An 18927-nucleotide genomic window follows, 5' to 3' on the forward strand; every position below is an offset into this window, starting at 1 on the left:
ATAAACGTATGTCCAGACATTATAAAAGTGACAATAATTCTGTTTGAAATTGTTGAATAAAGGCAAAAATTGATTAGGCCTAATTTGGGTGGACGTGTGACTTGTTTCCCCAACTGTTACCTCCATCATTGTCCCTTTTCTCTCTCTCTCCGCCCCCCTCTCCTGTGCTGGCTGGGACAAGGATCCAGTGGAGGCAAGAACACAGGTTGGATGAGAAGTCCCAGAATGGAAGAGTGACAGAGACCCAATAGGGAAGGGGCATATGTAGGTAAGACAGACAAAGACAGAGGGAACTAGAGCAAGGGGACTAAAGGGATCACATTTCTTGTTGGCATCACAAGTTTTTTGGTGATTTAACTCTGTTTATCCTAATTATTTAAAATTGCCATTTGCTGCCTTTTTTTTTTTATTAGGCCATAAAACTCATTATTACATGATCCACAGAACTGAATCAGTAAAACATGCACATGCCATAGATTTGTAACTTTCATTTTACTGCTGTAATCCTCATCCTTCCTCCCCCTACTATTTGCTAACCCCAACTGTCAAATCACATCTAAAATTAGATTGTAAACTCATTAAGACTGTGTGGCTTTGCCTCTCTTGTTTTGTAAAAACGTACTTCTGGGTGCTTTTAAGATAATATAATCTTCTCTGAGGATCTCTAGTGCTACCTAAATAACTCAAGGTCTCATTCTCTATATTCTGTCCCTCTCTTCTCATACATCTTAAACTTAAAAAGAAGAATTTTAAAAATCTGAATTTTATAGGTTCACACATTTTGCATACATAATGGAGTTACTTCTACTATTGTATAAACCATGATGAAAGCTAATTAGAAACTGATTTGCTCTCTCTTCCACTGGTCTCACAGTAATTTCTCAGCAAAATTCTTCCTCCAGCATCAAACTCAAAAAAGCTAACTTAACTGAAAGTATATTTATAATATCCCATGTCTCAAGACATTCTTGGTGAAAAGTGTATGTTACCATTGGAACGTCCCGATTTCTGGGCTAAGCAAAATGGTGCGCAGTATTTAGGGTAGGGGTGGCCAACCTGTGGCTCCAGAGCCACATGCGGCTCTTCAGAAGTTAATACAGGCAAGTCGCATCTTAGGTGCATTTAACATGCGCAAATTCAGCTTTGCACGGTTGGCAAAAACCGGGAAAAAAAGAAAAAACAACAATATAAAAACTGTATCTGTAGTGTGGGCGATTCTGCCCACCATTCAACTCAATGAGTGTTTCACTATGCACGGTTTTCGCTTTACGCGCTAACTGCGGAATGGATCCCCTGCGTAAGATGAGACTTGCCTGTATGCAGGTCCTTGTATAGACACAAACTCCGGGGCTGGATCTATAGGCATCAACTTTCCGATGTGCCAGGAGGGTGCTCACTGCTCAACCCCTGGCTCTGCCACAGGCCCTGTCCCCACTCCACCCCTTCCTGCCCCCTCCCCTCAGCTTGCCGTGCCCTCGCTCCTCCCCACCCCCGAACCTCCTGCACACCACAAAACAGATGATTGGGAGGTTAGGGGAGGAAGGGGAAGGCACTGCTAGGTGGGGCTGCAGTGAGTGGGAGGTGCTGGGAGCAGGGGGAGCTGATGGGAAGGGATACTGGCGTATTACTGTGTCTCTCTGGCAACGTACATTGGTAAATTCCGGTTCCTTCTCAGACTCAGGCTGGCCACCCCTGATTATGAGGAAGGAGAGCGAGAAGTAGTCTATTTTGCCCCTTGAAGAAATGGCCAATTCAACCTTCACTATGCCATGGATTACTCACCACCAACCTGGCGTGGTCTCTTTGGTGAGAGGCAGGATTCACGAACTGGGAATGGGACACTTGACTCATAATCTTGGCCCAGCTGCAAGAGATCATACAAATCCATTAGGTCACCAGTCGAAGATTCCTGTTAATCTGTCCAGTACAGAACTGTAGGGATTGAGGAATTGAATATAAATCTTTAAACCTTTAGATCACCAACTCTGATCCAGATCTCAGTCACAAGGAATGCATGGCTCAGGAGAATTAGGCTACGTTTTCTTTAACCTCAAGGATCTCTTCTTCTCCATGCTCAACTAATCCCATCTGAATCCCCCTGTAGAGTTCCCCCCTCCTCGCATTCAGGGTACCTTCTTTGGATTCATCTTTAATCTCAGCTATATGCCCCACTCAACCTCCCCTTCCCCATATTCCCCTCTTTTAGGCTACTTTCAAAGGGTTTTTTTTCAAATTGTGTCGGTGCTGCCCCCTGCCCTTGCTTCTTTATGACATAAAGAATGCTTAGGAAGTGTATTTTTAGCAAAAGTTTTTTTTCTGCTTGTTTTTAACAATCAGGATTGTAAAATCTGGCCTTTCCCCAGTATAAAGTTCTTATTGAGAGATCTTATCACCTTAGTTAATATGGTAATGGTATTGAATCTTTAACAAAGGCTTCCTTTATTCAAACATTAGCCACTGTAAATAAAACAGTAGGAACAAAATCCTTTCCCCTCTTAACAATTCACTTTCACCAGCTCTCTAGTCAGAATCTTCTAGCCTAGACAGGACCTAAATTTTAATGTTAAAAAAAAAAAAAAAAACAACCCACAACACCCACAAACCAACCTTTTCAGGCCTTTATTTTTTTTCACAGTATATGAGTCCAATTTACATTATCCCCACAACTCTTTGCTTATCACTTATTACACTCAGGTTCTCCCCCGATCTCCTCTCACCCCCAAAAGCCAAACATTTCTTTTGTTTACATTCAAGGTACACCCGCCCTTCATGATCACATCTATTCCCAAAAGAGTTCCATTCTTCCAATTTTGTAGTCCTCTCTTACCCTTGCAATCCCATTGCTCAGGCTCGGTATGGCGTTCAAGAGCATTTCCTCCAGGTGCTGCTGTTTGGTTTCTCGCAGAGCTTCACAGAAGGCTGAGAAGGCTGTGGGGCCCCTCTTGGGCAGCAGATTCAGTAACTCTACATTTTGGCTGAAGCTCCCAACCTTGGCCTGGATCCACAGATAAGAAAATTAAGAAACCAGAACAAAAACCCCCTCCAGAATTAATTACATCTCAAAATGAGTTTCAAATCCTCTTCCCTGATCTGAAATGCTCCATCATCATGCCTTCTAGGCTGTGTATCTTTATTTAATCCTTCATATTTTTCCTCTACACAATTCTTACCCCCGCACTTCCCTGTATGGTATCTATCCTGTTCCTCCTTTACTCCACACTCTATGCCCGAACACAATTTCCATCATATCCCAACCACCCAGTTCCAGGGCCCATACATCTACACACAAATCCATCAGAAAACATGTTAAGAAAACATTATGCTTATACTGTTAATTTGAAAAATGTTACAAGATGCTATACACAAGTATCTAAACTGGTAAGAAAAAAGAACTATGACATACTGTTTCTCAAATACTATATGCTTGCATAATCAAAGACAAATGTAATAAGGAACCTTAACACTTGTATTAGCATTAACAGTTTTTTGGTTGAAATTTCTTAGGGTTTAAAAAAGAAAAAAAAAAAAAACAACAGTTGGAATTAGAACCTCCATGTCATGGAAATTTATAACTGGAGTTCATCAGAATGGTCTGTCCCACATACCTTAGGAATGATGTCCAAATCACTCTGTGCACTTCAGTACATTTTTTACACTGTGCAGGTAAATTATCTATACACATACGTGCACCTCAGCCCTCTCCAAGGTGAACCTACTATGAGCTGCAAACTACATAGTGAGATTTACTAGCACTTGACCTAATCAAAACCAATTTTGAACAGGATACTCAGATTTCTTCTCCTTGCTAAATGTCAGCTATTACCTATTGTTTTACACTAACGCTATATTTTAAAATAGGTCCACAGGAATATTTCTATAGCGGGGAATTTCTTTTCTCTCTTTGTAGTTCAAAACAGTGGAGCTCTTTTTGATCTACCTTTCAATTTGTTCCCCTTTAAGCCAGAGATGAAGCTCCAAAAATTCCAGCCTGAAAAGTGAAAAATTTGCAAAGTTATAGCAACTTTAGTTGCTTTAGCTTAAAATTAGGGCTGTTGATTAATCACAGCGCACGCGATTAATTCAAAAAAGAATTAATTGCAATTAATTGCAGTTTTAATCACATTGCTAATAAATTTCAATTGGAATTCTATTGTTTAAATATTTTTGGATGTTTTTCTACATTTTCAAATACATTGATTTCAATTACAACACAGAATATAAAGCGTACACTGCTTACTTTGTATTATTTTTATTACAAATATTTGCACTGTAAAAATAAACCAAAGAAACAGTATTTTTCAGTTCACCTCATACAAGTATTGTAGTGCAATCATTATCGTGAAAGTGCAACTTACAAATATAAATGTTTGTTACATAACTGCGCTCAAAAACAAAACCTGAGGGCCTACAAGTCCACTCAGTCCTACTTCATGTTCAGCCAATTGCTATGACTAACAAGTTTGTTTACATTTATGGGAGATAATGCTGCCCTCTTACTTAAAATGTCACCAGAAAGTAAGAACAGGCATTCGCATGGGACTTTTGTAGCCAGCATTGCAAGGTATTTACATGCCAGATGTACTAAATATCCACATGTCCCTTCATGCTTCAGCCACCATTCCAGAGAACATGCTTCCATGCTGATGACGCTCGTTAAAAAAATAATGCATTAATTAATTTTGTGATTGAACTCTTGAGGGGGGGGCAGAAACCGTGCGTCTCCGGCTGTATTTTACTTGCCTTCTGCCATGTATTTCATGTTATAGTCATCTCGGATGATAACTCAGCACGTTATTCATTTTAAGAACACTTTCACTGCAGATTTGACAAAATGCAAAGAAGGTACGGATGTAAGATTTCTAAAGATACCTACAGTACTCGACCAAAGGTTAAGAATCTGAAGTGCCTGCCAAAAATTTTTATAGGGATGAGGTGTGGAACATGGTTTCAGAAGTCTTAAAAGAGCAACACTCTGCTGAGGAAACTACCAGTGCGATTAATCACATGATTAAATCGCTTGACAGCCCTACTTATAAGAGGTGACTGTCCCAACTGATCAGTCTACTCCTCTAGCTAGGATAGTAACAGCACTTTGCTCTTTTTAGTACCTATCTAATCATTAGATCACTTGCTATCCAACCTTCTTAAAGCAGTTTACACAACATTAGTTTTTTTAAACAATTTTATTAGAGAAGCAATTAATGGCCATAATCAGGATTGGCCCCATATACAAGCACATAACATATAATTAAAGACATTAATGTATTTCAGCATTATAGCACCGTTTTGAAGGCAGGTGTTATTCTAGGGAAACTGGGTTGAGGTGAAGTTACTTGCAAAGATCACACTGCACATCTATAGCAGAGATACGAGTACAATGATATCATACTAATGACAATTAGACCTGTGTTTTCAAAATAACCTCCAAACCTTTCTTGAGTTTGTTCACCTTTTTAACTTATGAGATTCATGCTCCATGAAGATCCACTTTTGTTTTACTTATTTTTGTCAAAACCACTGCTTTCATCATGACCTATTAAAAATAAAGGCTCTGACCCCACCCCCTCACAGAAAAACCTGAGAGGATTTATGCTCTGCCCACTGCTGACATCAGTGCTATTTACATGGCAAGTGGATGGATGCAAATAGCATTCTGTTCTCTCTTCTTAGGCCTGGTCTACACTACGCATTTAAACCGATTTTAGCAGAGTTAAACCGATTTAACGCTGTACCTGTCCACACTACAAGGCCCTTTATATCGATATAAAGGGCTCTTTAAATCGGTTTCGGTATTCCTCCTCAACGAGAGGAGTAGCGCTAAAAATCGGTATTACCATATCAGAATAGGGTTAGTGTGGCCGCAAATCAACGGTATTGGCCTCAGGGCAGTATCCCACAGTGCACCACTGTGACCGCTCTGGACAGCAATCTGAACTCAGATGCAATGGCCAGGTAAACAGGAAAAGCCCCACGAAATTTAGATTTTCATTTCCTGTTTGCCCAGCGTGGAGCTCTGATCAGCATGGGTGGCAATGCAGTCCCAAATCCAAAAAGAGCTCCAGCATGGACCGTACAGGAGATACTGGATCTGATTGCTGTACGGGGAAACAAATCTGTTCTATCAAAGCTCTGTTACAGAAGACGAAATGCCAAAGCGTTTGAAAAAAAATCTCCAGGCTACACAGTGCTGCGTGACAAGCGTAACGGGAAGCCAGAGACTCAAATGGACGCTCATGGAGGGAGGGGGTACTGAGGACTCCAGCTATCCCACAGTCCACAGCAGTCTCTGAAAAGTATTTGCATTCTTGGCTGAGCTCCCAATGTCTGTAGGTTCAAACACATGCCCGGTCGTGGGTCCGGGAATAGCCCTCAATACTCCCCCACACCACCACGGAAAGAAAGGGAAAGAAATCGTTTTCCTACTTTCTTTCAACACACCCTATATTACTGAATCTGCGGTAGACGCGTGCGCAGCAAGTAAGCGCAGTACGCTCCTCGTCCCCTCCCCAAGGTGGCAGAGGTGCTAGTTAGACTCAAAATGGTCGCTTAACAGCATGATGCCCAAGCTGATAAACTGCTCAAGTAACCTCGGCTGGCCATGAGGAGCGCGAGCCGGGGGGCTCCTGGGTAAAAATAGAGTTCGGTCACCCAGTAGAGGAGCAGATAAGGCTGGTAAACCGCGTCATCTAGAAGAGGGGAGGAGCCCAATCAGCCCCCTCCCATTCATGGAAAGAAAAGATCTTCGCCTGACATAATAGTGCAGTGGGCGATGCGGGCTCCCCCCCCACACCGCTAATTCCTGCCTGGACGCAGAGCCCCGGAGCTGCATCTCCCCAATTATCTCACTACAATCACTGTTCGTAAGCGGCATCTGTATCAGACGTCATGAGCACAAATGGGGGGGGGGGACACGCAATCGTAGCCCAGGAAGGTGAGGAGGAGGGAAGCAGAGCAGGTGAGGTGGTGCAGGACACCCTCCGTAATGGCAGCAGCTCATCAAATTTGGTCAGGAGCGACCACGAGCACTGTTGCGCCGAACACTGGTCCTAGTACATGCCCCATACGAGCAGGACGACTATTTTTTAGAAACCAGGAATAGAGGGATTGACCGGGAGTCATCCAGTTTTGTTTGTCCCCCGGCTATCTCAAGCCAGGGGCACCCCCATAAGCACAGAAGGAACAGAGGGACAGATGAACCGCATCCATTGCCCATATTTACCGGCCGCAACAAGACAGTACAGAGACGGGACCGTCTCGCATCATGCAAAGCAAATGAAAAACGTGCGTGCGCGGAGACGCCGTCTGTCCCGCACGCAGTACACAATAGTGACTGAAAAAAAAAAACACACCTGAAGGGCTCGCAGGTCCGTGCGTATGGCGGCTGCCCGGCATCCCGGAAAAAAGGGCGAAATGATGGCTGCCGGCCCTCCCCGAGAAGGAGCGACGATCATACCAGAACACCGCGAACAAGATTTTGCGCCCATCAGCCACTGGGCTCTCAACCCACAATTCTAAGGGGCAGGGGAGACTGCGGGAACTATGGGATAGCTATGGAATAGCTACCCACAGTGCAACGCTCTGGAAATCGACGCTATTCTCGGACCATGGACGCACACCGCCAAATTAATGTGCTTAGTGTGGTCGTGTGCACTCGACTTTATACAATCTGTTTTATAAAACCGGTTTATGTAAAATCGGAATAATCACGTAGTGTAGACATACCCTTATATACATTTGTTTGGTTAAGCTTCTACACAGCTGCCTCTCATCATTGACACGGTCTCCTACAGTTGACCTCAACCAACTAACACCTATTTAAATATGACTTGTTCTTGCCTATGCTATGCACCAAATCAAGTTTAACATATTAAACTATTTTAGAACACAATGCTTTTCCTTAACGGAAGACATGGCCAGAGTTTTCAAAGATGGGGATGGGGACGGGGGGCGAATACACAGACCAGCTCGGACTGCAAACCTGAAATTAACATGAACACGGATTTGGTGATGTCACTATTTCACAGAAAACAAAATTATACAAACTGTTGAGGCCAAATAGGAGCGTGAGGAATACCTGTATAGTTTCCGTCATTTCTATGGTAATAATGTCCTTCTCTATCAGATGCTCCAGCAACTCCGTCAAAACCAGCTGCTTTGCCAGTGACACCCGGTTCTTCTTTAGCACCTCTTGGTGACATTGTCGCATGCCACATGAACCCAGCATGCTGATAGATAAGAAGAGGGGAAAGAAAACACACAAGCCCCAACATAAGGGTCACCAGTTCTCCCCACACAGCATGGGGGGAGGATAGCATTAACAAACCTAGAAAGAACACCCTCATCCATCCAGCTGGCAGCCAGAAGTCCCACCTCACCATATCCCATCACTGGGCAGGGGCAACTAGCTGGGTACGATTTTACCTCCTGACATGTTACCACCCAGCTAACTCTCGGCATCCTGCCTCAATGTCCCCAGGATGTCGCCTCCCTACCCCACAGGGTGCTGCAGGCTGCCCCTCACTCCCCTGCCCCTAACCATCCCCGGGGGCTCTGCTCCGATACGTGGGCTGGCATCGCTCTCCCTAGGCAGAGCGGGGCTACGGGGCACTGGCTGCCGGAGGGGGCAGGGCCCCTGCTCTCCCAGGGCACATTGGCCCTGCCGCACCCGGCTACTAGCCAGGCTGCCTCTGCTCCCCCGCCCAGGCCTGCTGCACCGGTAACCCAGGCCCTGGGCCCCCCGCTACTGCTGTTCCCGCTGGGGGTCACTCACTGACCGTTCTCGCCCCTCCCGCCGTAAGGGGCGCGGAAGCTGCTCCGCTTCCGTCCCCTCGTGCCGGGTCTCCTGCACGGATCACTCACCTGCTCGGCGCGCGCTTCCTCCCAGCACCCGGCGCGCGCCCGCCCGCCCGCCTCTGCGCCGCGGATTCAAACACGGCACCCGCGCCTCAGCATCACGTGGGCCAGCCTCCTGCACGGAAACCCCTCCCTCCGAGAGAGCCTCAACGGCCCCAGCAGCTAACCGTTGGGCATCGTCTATATGCGCATGCGTAGCCCTCTCATTCCCCCCCGGTGGATGCGCACGGGTCTTGCAGTCGGGGGATTTTCAGCCTTGTGGAGTTTACGCGCATGCGCTTAGGTTCCTTAACTGAAGGAGAGGGGCGGGGTCCGGGCGAGCAGGGCGCGAGTGCCGGGTCGGGACAATTGGGAGGAACCCGCGAGCCCCATTGGTGGTTGCTGCCACGTGACAGGGCAGCCCGACTCCTATCCCGGCAGCGACAGGGTTAGGTGGGGCCGAGCCCGCTCGACTTGCGCTGCGCTGCCCCCTTGGGCCGCCGGCTCCTCGCCACCCCCTGGTCGCTGCTCTCGGGGCGGGGGTCGGTACCACCATGTTGTGCAATGGACGCGTGACAACATCACCGTACTGCGGGGGGGGGTGATGTCATTCGAAGTTTGTGAAGAATTACCACGGAGCTCAGCTTTTACTTGTCTCCACTTACACACACGTTACCAACTCCCCGTCTCAGGCCAGCCCTCTTCTCCAGCCGCCCCCTCACTTGGAAGGGGGCGGGCTGCTTCCCGAATTTCTAATTGGCTATCGTGGGGCCACACCTCGCACCCTATCTCTTCTCTCGAGGTGCCTCCCCATGCTCACTCCTGTCTCCTCCCAGTCCTGTGGCTGCTCGCTCGCTGCTCTTCTGTCTCTCCTGCTTCCGGGTTATTGGATCTTCTCCATCTCCCCCACCACCAGTTGGGGGCCTTCTGCTCTGGGGGTGGGATGTGAGCTTCAGCCCCTAACGTGGAACCTTTCAGCCCATGAGATGCTGACACCCTCCCCCTCCTTTCCCATTCGTGGTAACCAGGCTTTCGAGTTGAAAAGGAGGCACCTGGAAGCCATAAAATGCACTCACCTTCCCTTGGGCAGCCAGGCACATGGGAGCCCCACCTTGCCACTCTGCTTTGCTCCTATAGTTTGGGCAGGGCTGCCAGCTTGCATGATTTTATCAGCAGTTTTGAGATAGTTGTTGCTTTTCTGAAAGCCTCAGTTTCTGGAGTCCTGGGATTATGTAACAGTCTCAGCTTTCATTTAAAAAAAAAGTTTTAGCCTTCCTGGTTGCAGAGAAAAACTTGAAATTGTGTCCCACAAAGACTATGACACCAGAAGACAAACAGAAAGAACCCAAAGTCATTTTTTAAAATAGCTCATTTTTAAGCCAATTTTTTTTGAGCCTGACTCATGATTTTTGATGATTGTGTTTGGCGATTTTTTTTTTTTTTTTTTGGTGGTGTATATATTACTCTTGTGCCAGCATTGGTGCTTAGGATGGAAAATAGTCGCTTCTGTTCTACTCTTACATTTACTGCTGCTTCTGTCTGCTGTGTGGTGCTGACATAAATTATTCTGTCCTCACTGGTACAGGTTTTTCTTAATGTTTATCTTGGACATCCTCATTTCCTCACACCAGGTGGTTCCCACTTGGTGGCTTCATGTGAGAGTCTGTGTGTACTTGCTCCAAATGTGTCTGGCACTTTCTTCTGATTCTGATGAAGATTTTTCAAATCTATTTGTTGGTGAAAGTCTCTCCAGCCAATGCCCAAAATCTTTCACAGGCACTTATTTTTCAACGTGTCTAGTTTTCTGTCTGTTGTTTTGGTGGATCTCCAGCTCTCATAGCCATATGTTAGCACTGAGATTATGTTCAAGTTGACAATTCTCAGTTTTGTTCTGGTATTGTGTATCTTTTTGGTTTCCATGTTTTGTCAAGTTTAGCAAATGCTGTGGATGTCTTTTCTATCTTTGGTGTCCCTTTCTTCTTGAGGTGGCCATTGACTAATAGGGTATGTGAACAGTTATCAAGAAAGTATATTTTTGCCTTCTAATATGATGATGTTGCCTGATGTCAGGGTTTCAAGGAGTTTCTTTTCGCATAACTGATTCTGAGCCCTGTTTGGCCTCCTGTTTTTACCAAGGTGTCTTAATTTTTAGCTTTTTGGAAGTTATCACTCAGAAGCACAATACTGTCAGCAAAGTTCTAAGGCATTTGCCATCTATCCATGCTATACCAGAGTTTGTGGTGCTCATACACTTCTTCATTATCCAGTCTATGGCAATGCCAAACAACAGTAGATTTATCAATTATTGAGATAATGTCATAGACAGTACACTTACAAAGTTTGCGGATGATACCAAGCTCGGAGGGGTTGCAAGTGCTTTGGAGGATAGGATTATAATTCAAAATGATCTGGACAAACTGGAGAAATGGTCTGAAGTAAATAGGATGAAATTCAATAAGGACAAATGCAAAGTCTTACACTTAGGAAGGAACAATCAGTTGTACACATGCAAAATGGGAAATGACTGCCTAGGAAGGAGTACTGCGGGGAGAGATCTGGGGGTTATAGTGGACCACAAGTTAAATATGAGTCAACAGTGTAACACTGTTGCAAAAAAAGCAAACATCATTCTGGGATGTATTAGCATGAGTGTTGTAAGCAAGACATAAGAAGTAATTCTTCCGCTGTACTCCGTGCTGATAAGGCCTCAGCTGGAGTACTGTGTCCAGTTCTGGGTGCCACATTTCAGGAAATGTGGACAAATTGAAGAAAGTCCAGAGAAGAGCAACAAAAATGATTAAAGGCCTAGAACAGAGGTTCTCAAACTGTAATCCGCGGATAGTTCCCTCTAAGGTACACACCTGGGTGGCCGCACACAAGAGTATGAAGGACCATCCACCTAAATTAGTGGAGCCATGCAGGCATGGCTCCACTAATTAGGTGCCTGGACCCTGGAGAAAACCCACATGTATGGTGAAGTAGTGGCCTTGGGGGGACTAGGGTGAGGTGGGGTGGGAGGAATTTGGGACGTTCAGGGCTGCAGCAGCCAGAGAAAGAGGTGACTTTCCCCAGCTCCAGGGCTCCGGCTGCCGGGGAGATATGGCCCTGCTTCCCAGCTCCAACTCAGTGGCTGCCGTGGCAGGAGAGACCCCTCCTCCTTCCCAGCCCCAGCTTGGGGGCTGCTGCAGTGGGGCAGAGAGGGCACATCCGTCACATTAGAAAGGTAAGACTACTGATATTAAAATGAGTTGTGTGCTTTTATTTATAGAACAAAAAAAGTTTAAGTTTTTTGTATATAGCACTTCTATCCAAAGCACTTTACAATAGTTAGCTAACGGTACAAGCAACATTTGGAAAGATCATTAAGTGGTCTGCTGAGACCCTCAGCAATTTTCAAGTGGTCCTTGAAAAAAAAAGTTTGAGAACCATTGGTCTAGAAAACATGCCATATGAGGGAAGATTGAAAAAATTGGGTTTGTTTAGCCTGGAAAAGAGAAGACTGGGAGGGGACATAATAGCTTTCAAGTACATAAAAGGTTATTACATGGAGGAAGGAGAAAAATTGTTCTCATTAACCTCTGAGGATAGGACAAGAAGCAATGGGCTCAAACTGCCGCAAGGATGGTTTAGGTTGGACATTCCTAACTGTCGGAGTGGCTAAGCACTGGAATAAATTGCCTACGGAGGTTGTGGAATCTCCATCATTGGGGATTTTTAAGAGCAGGTTGGACAAACACCTCTCAGGGATGGTCTAGATAATACTTAGTCCTGCCATGAGTGCAGGGGACTGGACTAGATGACCTCTTGAGGTCCCTTCCAGTTCTATGATTCTATGATATCCAGTCTCCTTTTGGATCTTGGGCACAATGACTGCCAGTGACACAGTTCCACAATCCAAAAAAGTATTGCTTTATTGTGTGAAATTTCACACCTTTTAATGTAATTGACTTTCTCTTTGTTCTTTTGTTAGGAGACAGGAGAACAGAATTACTCACTCTACCTTTTGCAGGCCAGTCACTGCAGACTTTTACCATATGCCCCTTTGTCTCATTTTTAAGGAAGCAATCCCAGTCTTTTCATACAAGAGTTTTTCCAGGCCCTTAATCATTCTCCCTCCCTGGAGCCCAGCAGCACTCCCCAAGCCCAACCACTCACACCCTTTAGAATCCAAGGATCTAGAGGGAGAAATAGAATCATAGACTGTCAGGGTCAGAAGGGACCTCATCTAGTCCAAATCCCCAGACAGATTTATACTCCAGTTCCCTAAATGGCCCCATCAAGGATTGGGCTCACAACCTTGGGTTTAGCAGGCCAAGGCTCAACGCACTGAGCTCTCTCTCCCCCTGATGCTGGTTCCTAGGGTTCACAACTTTGATTTCTATGCCTGTTATTTATAATCACTTACAATCTACCTTTCTGTAGTTAATAAATCTGTTTTATATTTTACCTAAAATAGTGTTTTGGTTGAAGTGCTTCAGAAACAGGGGCGGCTCTAGACATTTTGCCACTCCAAGCACAGCAGGCAGGCTGTCTTTGGCGGCGTGCCTGCAGGAGACCCTCCGAAGTGGCAGGACCATCGGACCCTCCACAGGCACGACTGCGGGAGGTCCTCCGAAGCCTCAGGACCAGCATACCCTCTGCAGGCAAGCTGCCGAAGGCAGCCTGCCTGCCGCCCTCGCGGCGCCGGCAGAGCACCCCCCCCGGCTTGCTGCCCCAAGCACGCACTTGGTATGCTGGGGCCTGGAGCCGCCTCTGTTGGGAAATCTCTGCTCAATTTACAAAGGCTGTCCTCTCCACATCGAGGGAGGGTGTGATGGGACAGAATGGCCACACACTCATATCGCAGGGATTAACTTTTCTTTCCTAGCAGAGGGAGCCATGCCACGGAAGATCTGCTGGGCATGCTCCAACTAAAGAACAGGTATAAAAGCCTGCAGAGCAGCTCAATCGAGGCTGACCACTGGAAGAGAAGAAGGCATGCTGCTATCTCCTGAGGAGGGAGTGCCTGCGCACCAGGATCCAGAGGCCAGCCAAGCCGGGACACTGCCTGCTACCCAGGTGGAGGACATCACAGGAGGGGAACAGACTGGTGGGCCCCCTGCAGCAGAGAATCTGGCATTTATGGTAGGAAGTGACCCAAGGGAACTTCAGAGGCAAATGGCGTTATAGCTGCATAGGCGTTTGGCGTGTTGCGGGCAGATCCCCACCGAGTGGGTGACAAGGGGAGCTTGCCACTACTAGGGCCCTGGGTCAGGACCCGGTGAAGCGGGTGGGCCTAGGTCCCCCTAAACCCTCTCCTAACTGTATGAATCCTAAGGACTCTGCCACTAGGCCACACTACCCCGCTTGCGATGGAGCATTGCGTGGACTCTGGCCATTAGGCTGCACTGTTTGCTCATTGGGGGAGGCAAGTTATATGGACCCTGGCCATTGGGCCACACTGCCCCGACGCTTGAGGGTGAGTTATCTGGACTCCGGTCACCAGGCTGCACGACCTCAATTAAGGGGTGACTGTGTGGAGGGCAGGGACGGCTCTAGCTTTTTTGTCGCCTCAAGCACAGCAGGCAGGCAGCCTTCGGCGGCGCGCCTGTGGGAGGTCCACTGGTCCCATGACTTTGGCGTACCCGCCGCTGAATTGCCACCAAATATGCAGGACCGGAAGACCTCCCACAGACAAGCCACCGAAAGCTGCCTGACTGCCCCCCTTGCAGGGACCAGCAGGGCGCCCCCCGCGGCTTGCCACCCCAGGCATGCGCTTGGAGCGCTGGTGCCTGGAGTCGCCACTGGTGGAGGGAGGCCATTAGTTCCGCAACCGGCTGCCTGCAGAAAGGCGGGCATGTGAATTTGTAAGCAGCGAGATCCTGACACCCCATCCGCTGCTGCCACAAAGGGACGGTGTGGTGCCAAGCCCGCCACAACTGGTGGAAAATGCAGGCATCAATCAGAGCCTGAAATAAGGACCCAGACACCCAAGATGGAACCTGAGAAACTTCTGAAATGGCTGCTGGGCAACCAACAGCAGCTGCAGGCAGCACAGCAGCAGCAGCTGATTCAGGAGCTGACTGCCCAACAACAATCCAGCCAGGAGCGACTATTTCAACAGATGGCATCGATGCTAGGATACACACCAAGTCCTCCCCCAGGCGTGGTCGGGGGAAGGGCTGGGGTTGGCCTCGGAGGGCTACCAGTGCGCCTAACCGAGATAGGGCCTGGGGATGACCCCGAGGCCTTTCTCTTGACGTTTGAGCAGGTTGCAACTACTATCCAATGGCCCACCACACATTGGGCGAGCATCTTAGCCCCTTACTTAATGGGCCCAGGTCAAGCTGCATATCACAATGTTGATCCTTAGGAGATGCTGGACTACTCTAAGGTCAAGGCAGCCATCTTGGACCAAACGGGCATCAACCTTGAGATTTACCGCAGGGGTAGGCAACCTATGGCACACGTGCCAAAGGCAGCACTCGAGCTGATTTTCAGTGGCACTCACACTGCCTGGGTCCTGGCCACTGGTCCGGAGGACTCTGCATTTTAATTTAATTTTAAATAAAGCTTCTTAAACATTTTAAAAACCTTATTTACTTTACATACAACAATAGTTTAGTTATATATTATGGACGTATAGAAAGAGCCCTTCTAAAAATGTTAAAATGTATTACCAACACACAAAACCTTAAATTAGAGTGAATAAATGAAGACTCGGCACACCACTTCTGAAAGGTTGCCGACCCCTGATTTATTGTCAGCGACTCTGCCGCGAGCGGTACGTGCCGGGGCCAGATCATGAGCCGTGGCACAGCAAATCCGCGACCTCTGTTGGAGGTGGCTAGAACCAGAACGTCGGACGAACATTCAAGTAGCCGAGACTGTAGCCGTAGAGCAGTTCCTCCAGACCCTTCCTACCGGGAGGGAAGAAGTGGGTGCTGCGGCATCGCCCAAAGGCCCTTGCCAAAGCAACCTCCATAATGGAGGATTACCTGACAGCGGAGGGAGAGCAGAAGGCTGGTTCCAAATGGGGGAACGTGAGGGAACGGAACCCAACCCCAGCACAAGGGCGTGCAAGGTGGGGGGAGAGAGCCTCCGTTTGCATGCCCAGCCATCGGGGACCCTACCAACCCACAGTGCAAGGGACTCAACAGAGGCGAACCTCGTGCGGAGCCAAGATGACCCGTCGGGAAGGCAGAGCACCCCCCAAAACACTCCACCCTGAGAAGGAAAGGAGGACCAATATTATGAGTGTGGACAGATAGGACATTTCCGGAGGGGGTGTCCATACATGGATTGTAATTATAGGCAGGTTTGGGTTGCTGGTCAATGGGCCCGGAAGCGGGAGCCAGATAAGATCGTCGTACCAGTGAGAGTGGACGGGAGGCCTACCATGGCCTTGGTGGACTCAGGATGTAGTCAGACAGTCATCTGGGTGCAGATGATAGGGCCCCCCAGCCCCACCAGGGCCCCCCTGGCCCCACCAGGGCCCCCATATGCCTGCAGTGTATCCATGGGGACATGAATCCCTACCCCACCGTCTGGGTGCAGCTTGAGGCTGCTCAACAAGGAGGATGGTGTCTAGTTGGGGTGATCCCAAAGTTAGCTTATCCAGTGATTCTGGGACGTGATTGGCCAGGCTTCACTGACCTCCTGCAAGAGTGAGGTGTCCGGTCTGAGAGGAAAAGGGGGATGTGGGCCGAAAGGCCTGGATTACTGGGCCAACCATCATCTGACAACCCCAAGGAGGGGTCCTTGGAGAATCCCGAGATAGCTGAAGGAGCCCAAGACCCTACCGAGACCCAACAAGGGAGGGCCAGAGATGGCTGGATATCAGTGCTGATTTCCTTGAAGAACAAAGGGGGGACACCGCCCTCAGCCAGGCCTGGGACCAAGCGATGGGCTCCCCTGGGGAGGAAGACCCACCCCAACACCGGCAGCAAGGCCCGCTTTGAGAGCTATAATGACCTACTCTATCGGGTGGTCCAGGAACCACAAAACGAAAGAAGACCTGTGCTAACTACTGGTCCCGTGGCAGTTCCAGCGTAACTTACTCCACTTGGCTCACTCAGTACCTTGGGCTGGGCATATGGGGAGGGAGAAGACGCTGCAACAGGTGACCCAGAGGTTCTTCTGTCTGGGCATCCATCAAGAGGTGCGGGATTATTGCACCCTTTGCCCTGAGTGCCAGAAGGCCAGCCCAAAAGGGGTACCAAAAGCCCCCCTTGTGCCCTTGCCGATGATTGAAATGCCCTTTGAGTGCATTGGCCTGGACTTGGTGGGGCCGTTGGAAAAGAGCAGCTCGAGCCACAAGTATATCTTGGTTGTGGTCAACTATGCTACATGGTACCCAGAGGTGGTGCCATTACAGACTGCCATGACCTCGGTCATCGCCAATGAGCTCCTGCAGATCTTTGCCCGTGTTGGTTTGCCACGGGAGATACTGACAGACTAATGTAACTTGATGGCAGAGCTATGCCATCTGTTGAATATTCACACACTTAAGACCTCAGTCTACCACCCCCCAGACAAATGGGTTGGTAGAGAGGTTTAATGGCACCCCGAAAGCCATGCTGAGAAAGTTTGTGGAAGATGACCCTCAGCACTGGGATAAGCTGCTCCCAGCACTCGGCTTCGCTGTGCATGAGGTGCTACATGCATCCACAGGGTTCTCTCCCTTCAAACTCCTATGGGAGAAAACCCTGGGGGATCCTGGACCTCCTGAAAGAAACAAGGGAAGAACAGGGGACCTGGGTCAGAGGATCCATTCAATATATCCTCCGCCTACGGGAGCGGCTCTGAGAGTTGGGAGTCCTGGCACGAGAGAACCTGGTGAAGGCCCAACGTAGTCAAGGAGCTCAGTACAATAAAGCAGTGAAGATGAGAAGTTTTGAGCCTGGAGACCATGTCCTCTTGCTGCTACCTTCCTCCAAATCTAAGTTGTTAGCAAAATGGCAGGACCCCTTCGAGGTGACCAGGCGAATAAGGTCCGTCGACTATGAAGTTCAGATGTTGGGGCCAAGGAAGGACACTCAGGTCTATCACGTGAACCTCCTTAAGGCCTGGAGAGACCGGGAAGGCCTGACGATCACCCCGTACCCTCCAGAACCTGAGTTGGGAACATTGGCCAGCAAGCCAGTGGAACCAGAGGCAGCAGCCATAGGCCAGGAGCTCGACCCTGTTCAACAGGAACAGGTACAACAGTTGATATCAGCCTTTCCCACAGTCTTGTCAGCCCAACCAGGGAAGATCACTTTGACCAGCAATCATATCGCCACCATCCCTGGCCACAAAGTGAGGGAGAACCACCACCCACTCCCCAGGAAGATGTGGGAGACGGTGCAGAAGGAGCTCGAGATGATGTTGGCCCTGGGGATGGTCAAAGAGTCAAGAAGCGAATGGCAGAGCCCAGTAGTACTAGTCCCCAAGCCAGATGGAACAGTCAGGTTCTGTGTTTTCTGTAAGGTGAACGCGGTCTCTCGTTTTGATGCCTATCCCATGCCCCAGGTGGATGAGCTGCTGGTGCAACTAGTTAGGGCAAAATTCATCTCCACCCTAGACCTGACCAAGGGATATTGGCAGATCCCTTTGACACCCAACTCCAGAGAAAAGACAGTGTTCCCAACACCATTTGGCCTCTACCAATTTACAGTTATGCCTTTTGGGTTACATGGGGCCGCAGCTACCTTCCAGCACCTCATGAATCAAGTGCTGAGCCCCCACAGTTCATACACCACAGCATACATCGATGACATCGTTGTTTACAGTGCCAACTGGGAGGAACATGTCCAGCACCTCGCCGAGGTGCTACAACCGCTGGGCAAAGCAGGCCTTACCGCAGACCCAGCCAAGTGTCACCTGGGCCAAAGAGAAGTGACCTACCTGGGCTCTACCGTGGGCCAAGGGAAACTCCGCCCTCTGGTAGACAAGGTGGAAGCCTTGAAGAACTATCCTATACCCACAACAAAAAGGCAAGTACAGAAGTTCTTAGAGCTGGCCTGATACTATCATCGATTCATGCCTAACTTTGCCATGCTTACCGCCCCCCTGACAGACTTGATGAGAAGCTCCCAGCCATGGAAGGTCCAGTGGTCAGAAGACTGTGAGAAA

The 18927-nt window shown here is 48.4% G+C and overlaps 1 protein-coding gene across 2 annotated transcripts in view; it reads right to left on the reverse strand.

Moving 5' to 3' along the window:
* Positions 1-9045, reverse strand: part of CASP2 (caspase 2) — a 31702-nt gene extending 22657 nt beyond the window's left edge. Inside the window, exons 1-4 of one of the 2 annotated variants that reach the window (XM_032763971.2) lie at positions 8860-9045; positions 8075-8225; positions 2828-2995; positions 1783-1864 (exon numbers count right to left, since the gene is read on the reverse strand). In XM_032763971.2, coding sequence (XP_032619862.1) covers positions 1783-1864; positions 2828-2995; positions 8075-8224 — 400 coding nt within the window. In that variant the 5' untranslated portion in view covers position 8225; positions 8860-9045. The remainder of the gene's footprint in view (positions 1-1782; positions 1865-2827; positions 2996-8074; positions 8226-8859) is intronic. The other variant, XM_032763973.2, reaches the window with a different exon arrangement.
* Positions 9046-18927: the final 9882 nt, after the last annotated feature.

This window comes from Chelonoidis abingdonii, chromosome 1 (genome assembly GCF_003597395.2).
Source record: "Chelonoidis abingdonii isolate Lonesome George chromosome 1, CheloAbing_2.0, whole genome shotgun sequence".
Classification (NCBI taxonomy): Eukaryota; Metazoa; Chordata; order Testudines; family Testudinidae; genus Chelonoidis; species Chelonoidis abingdonii.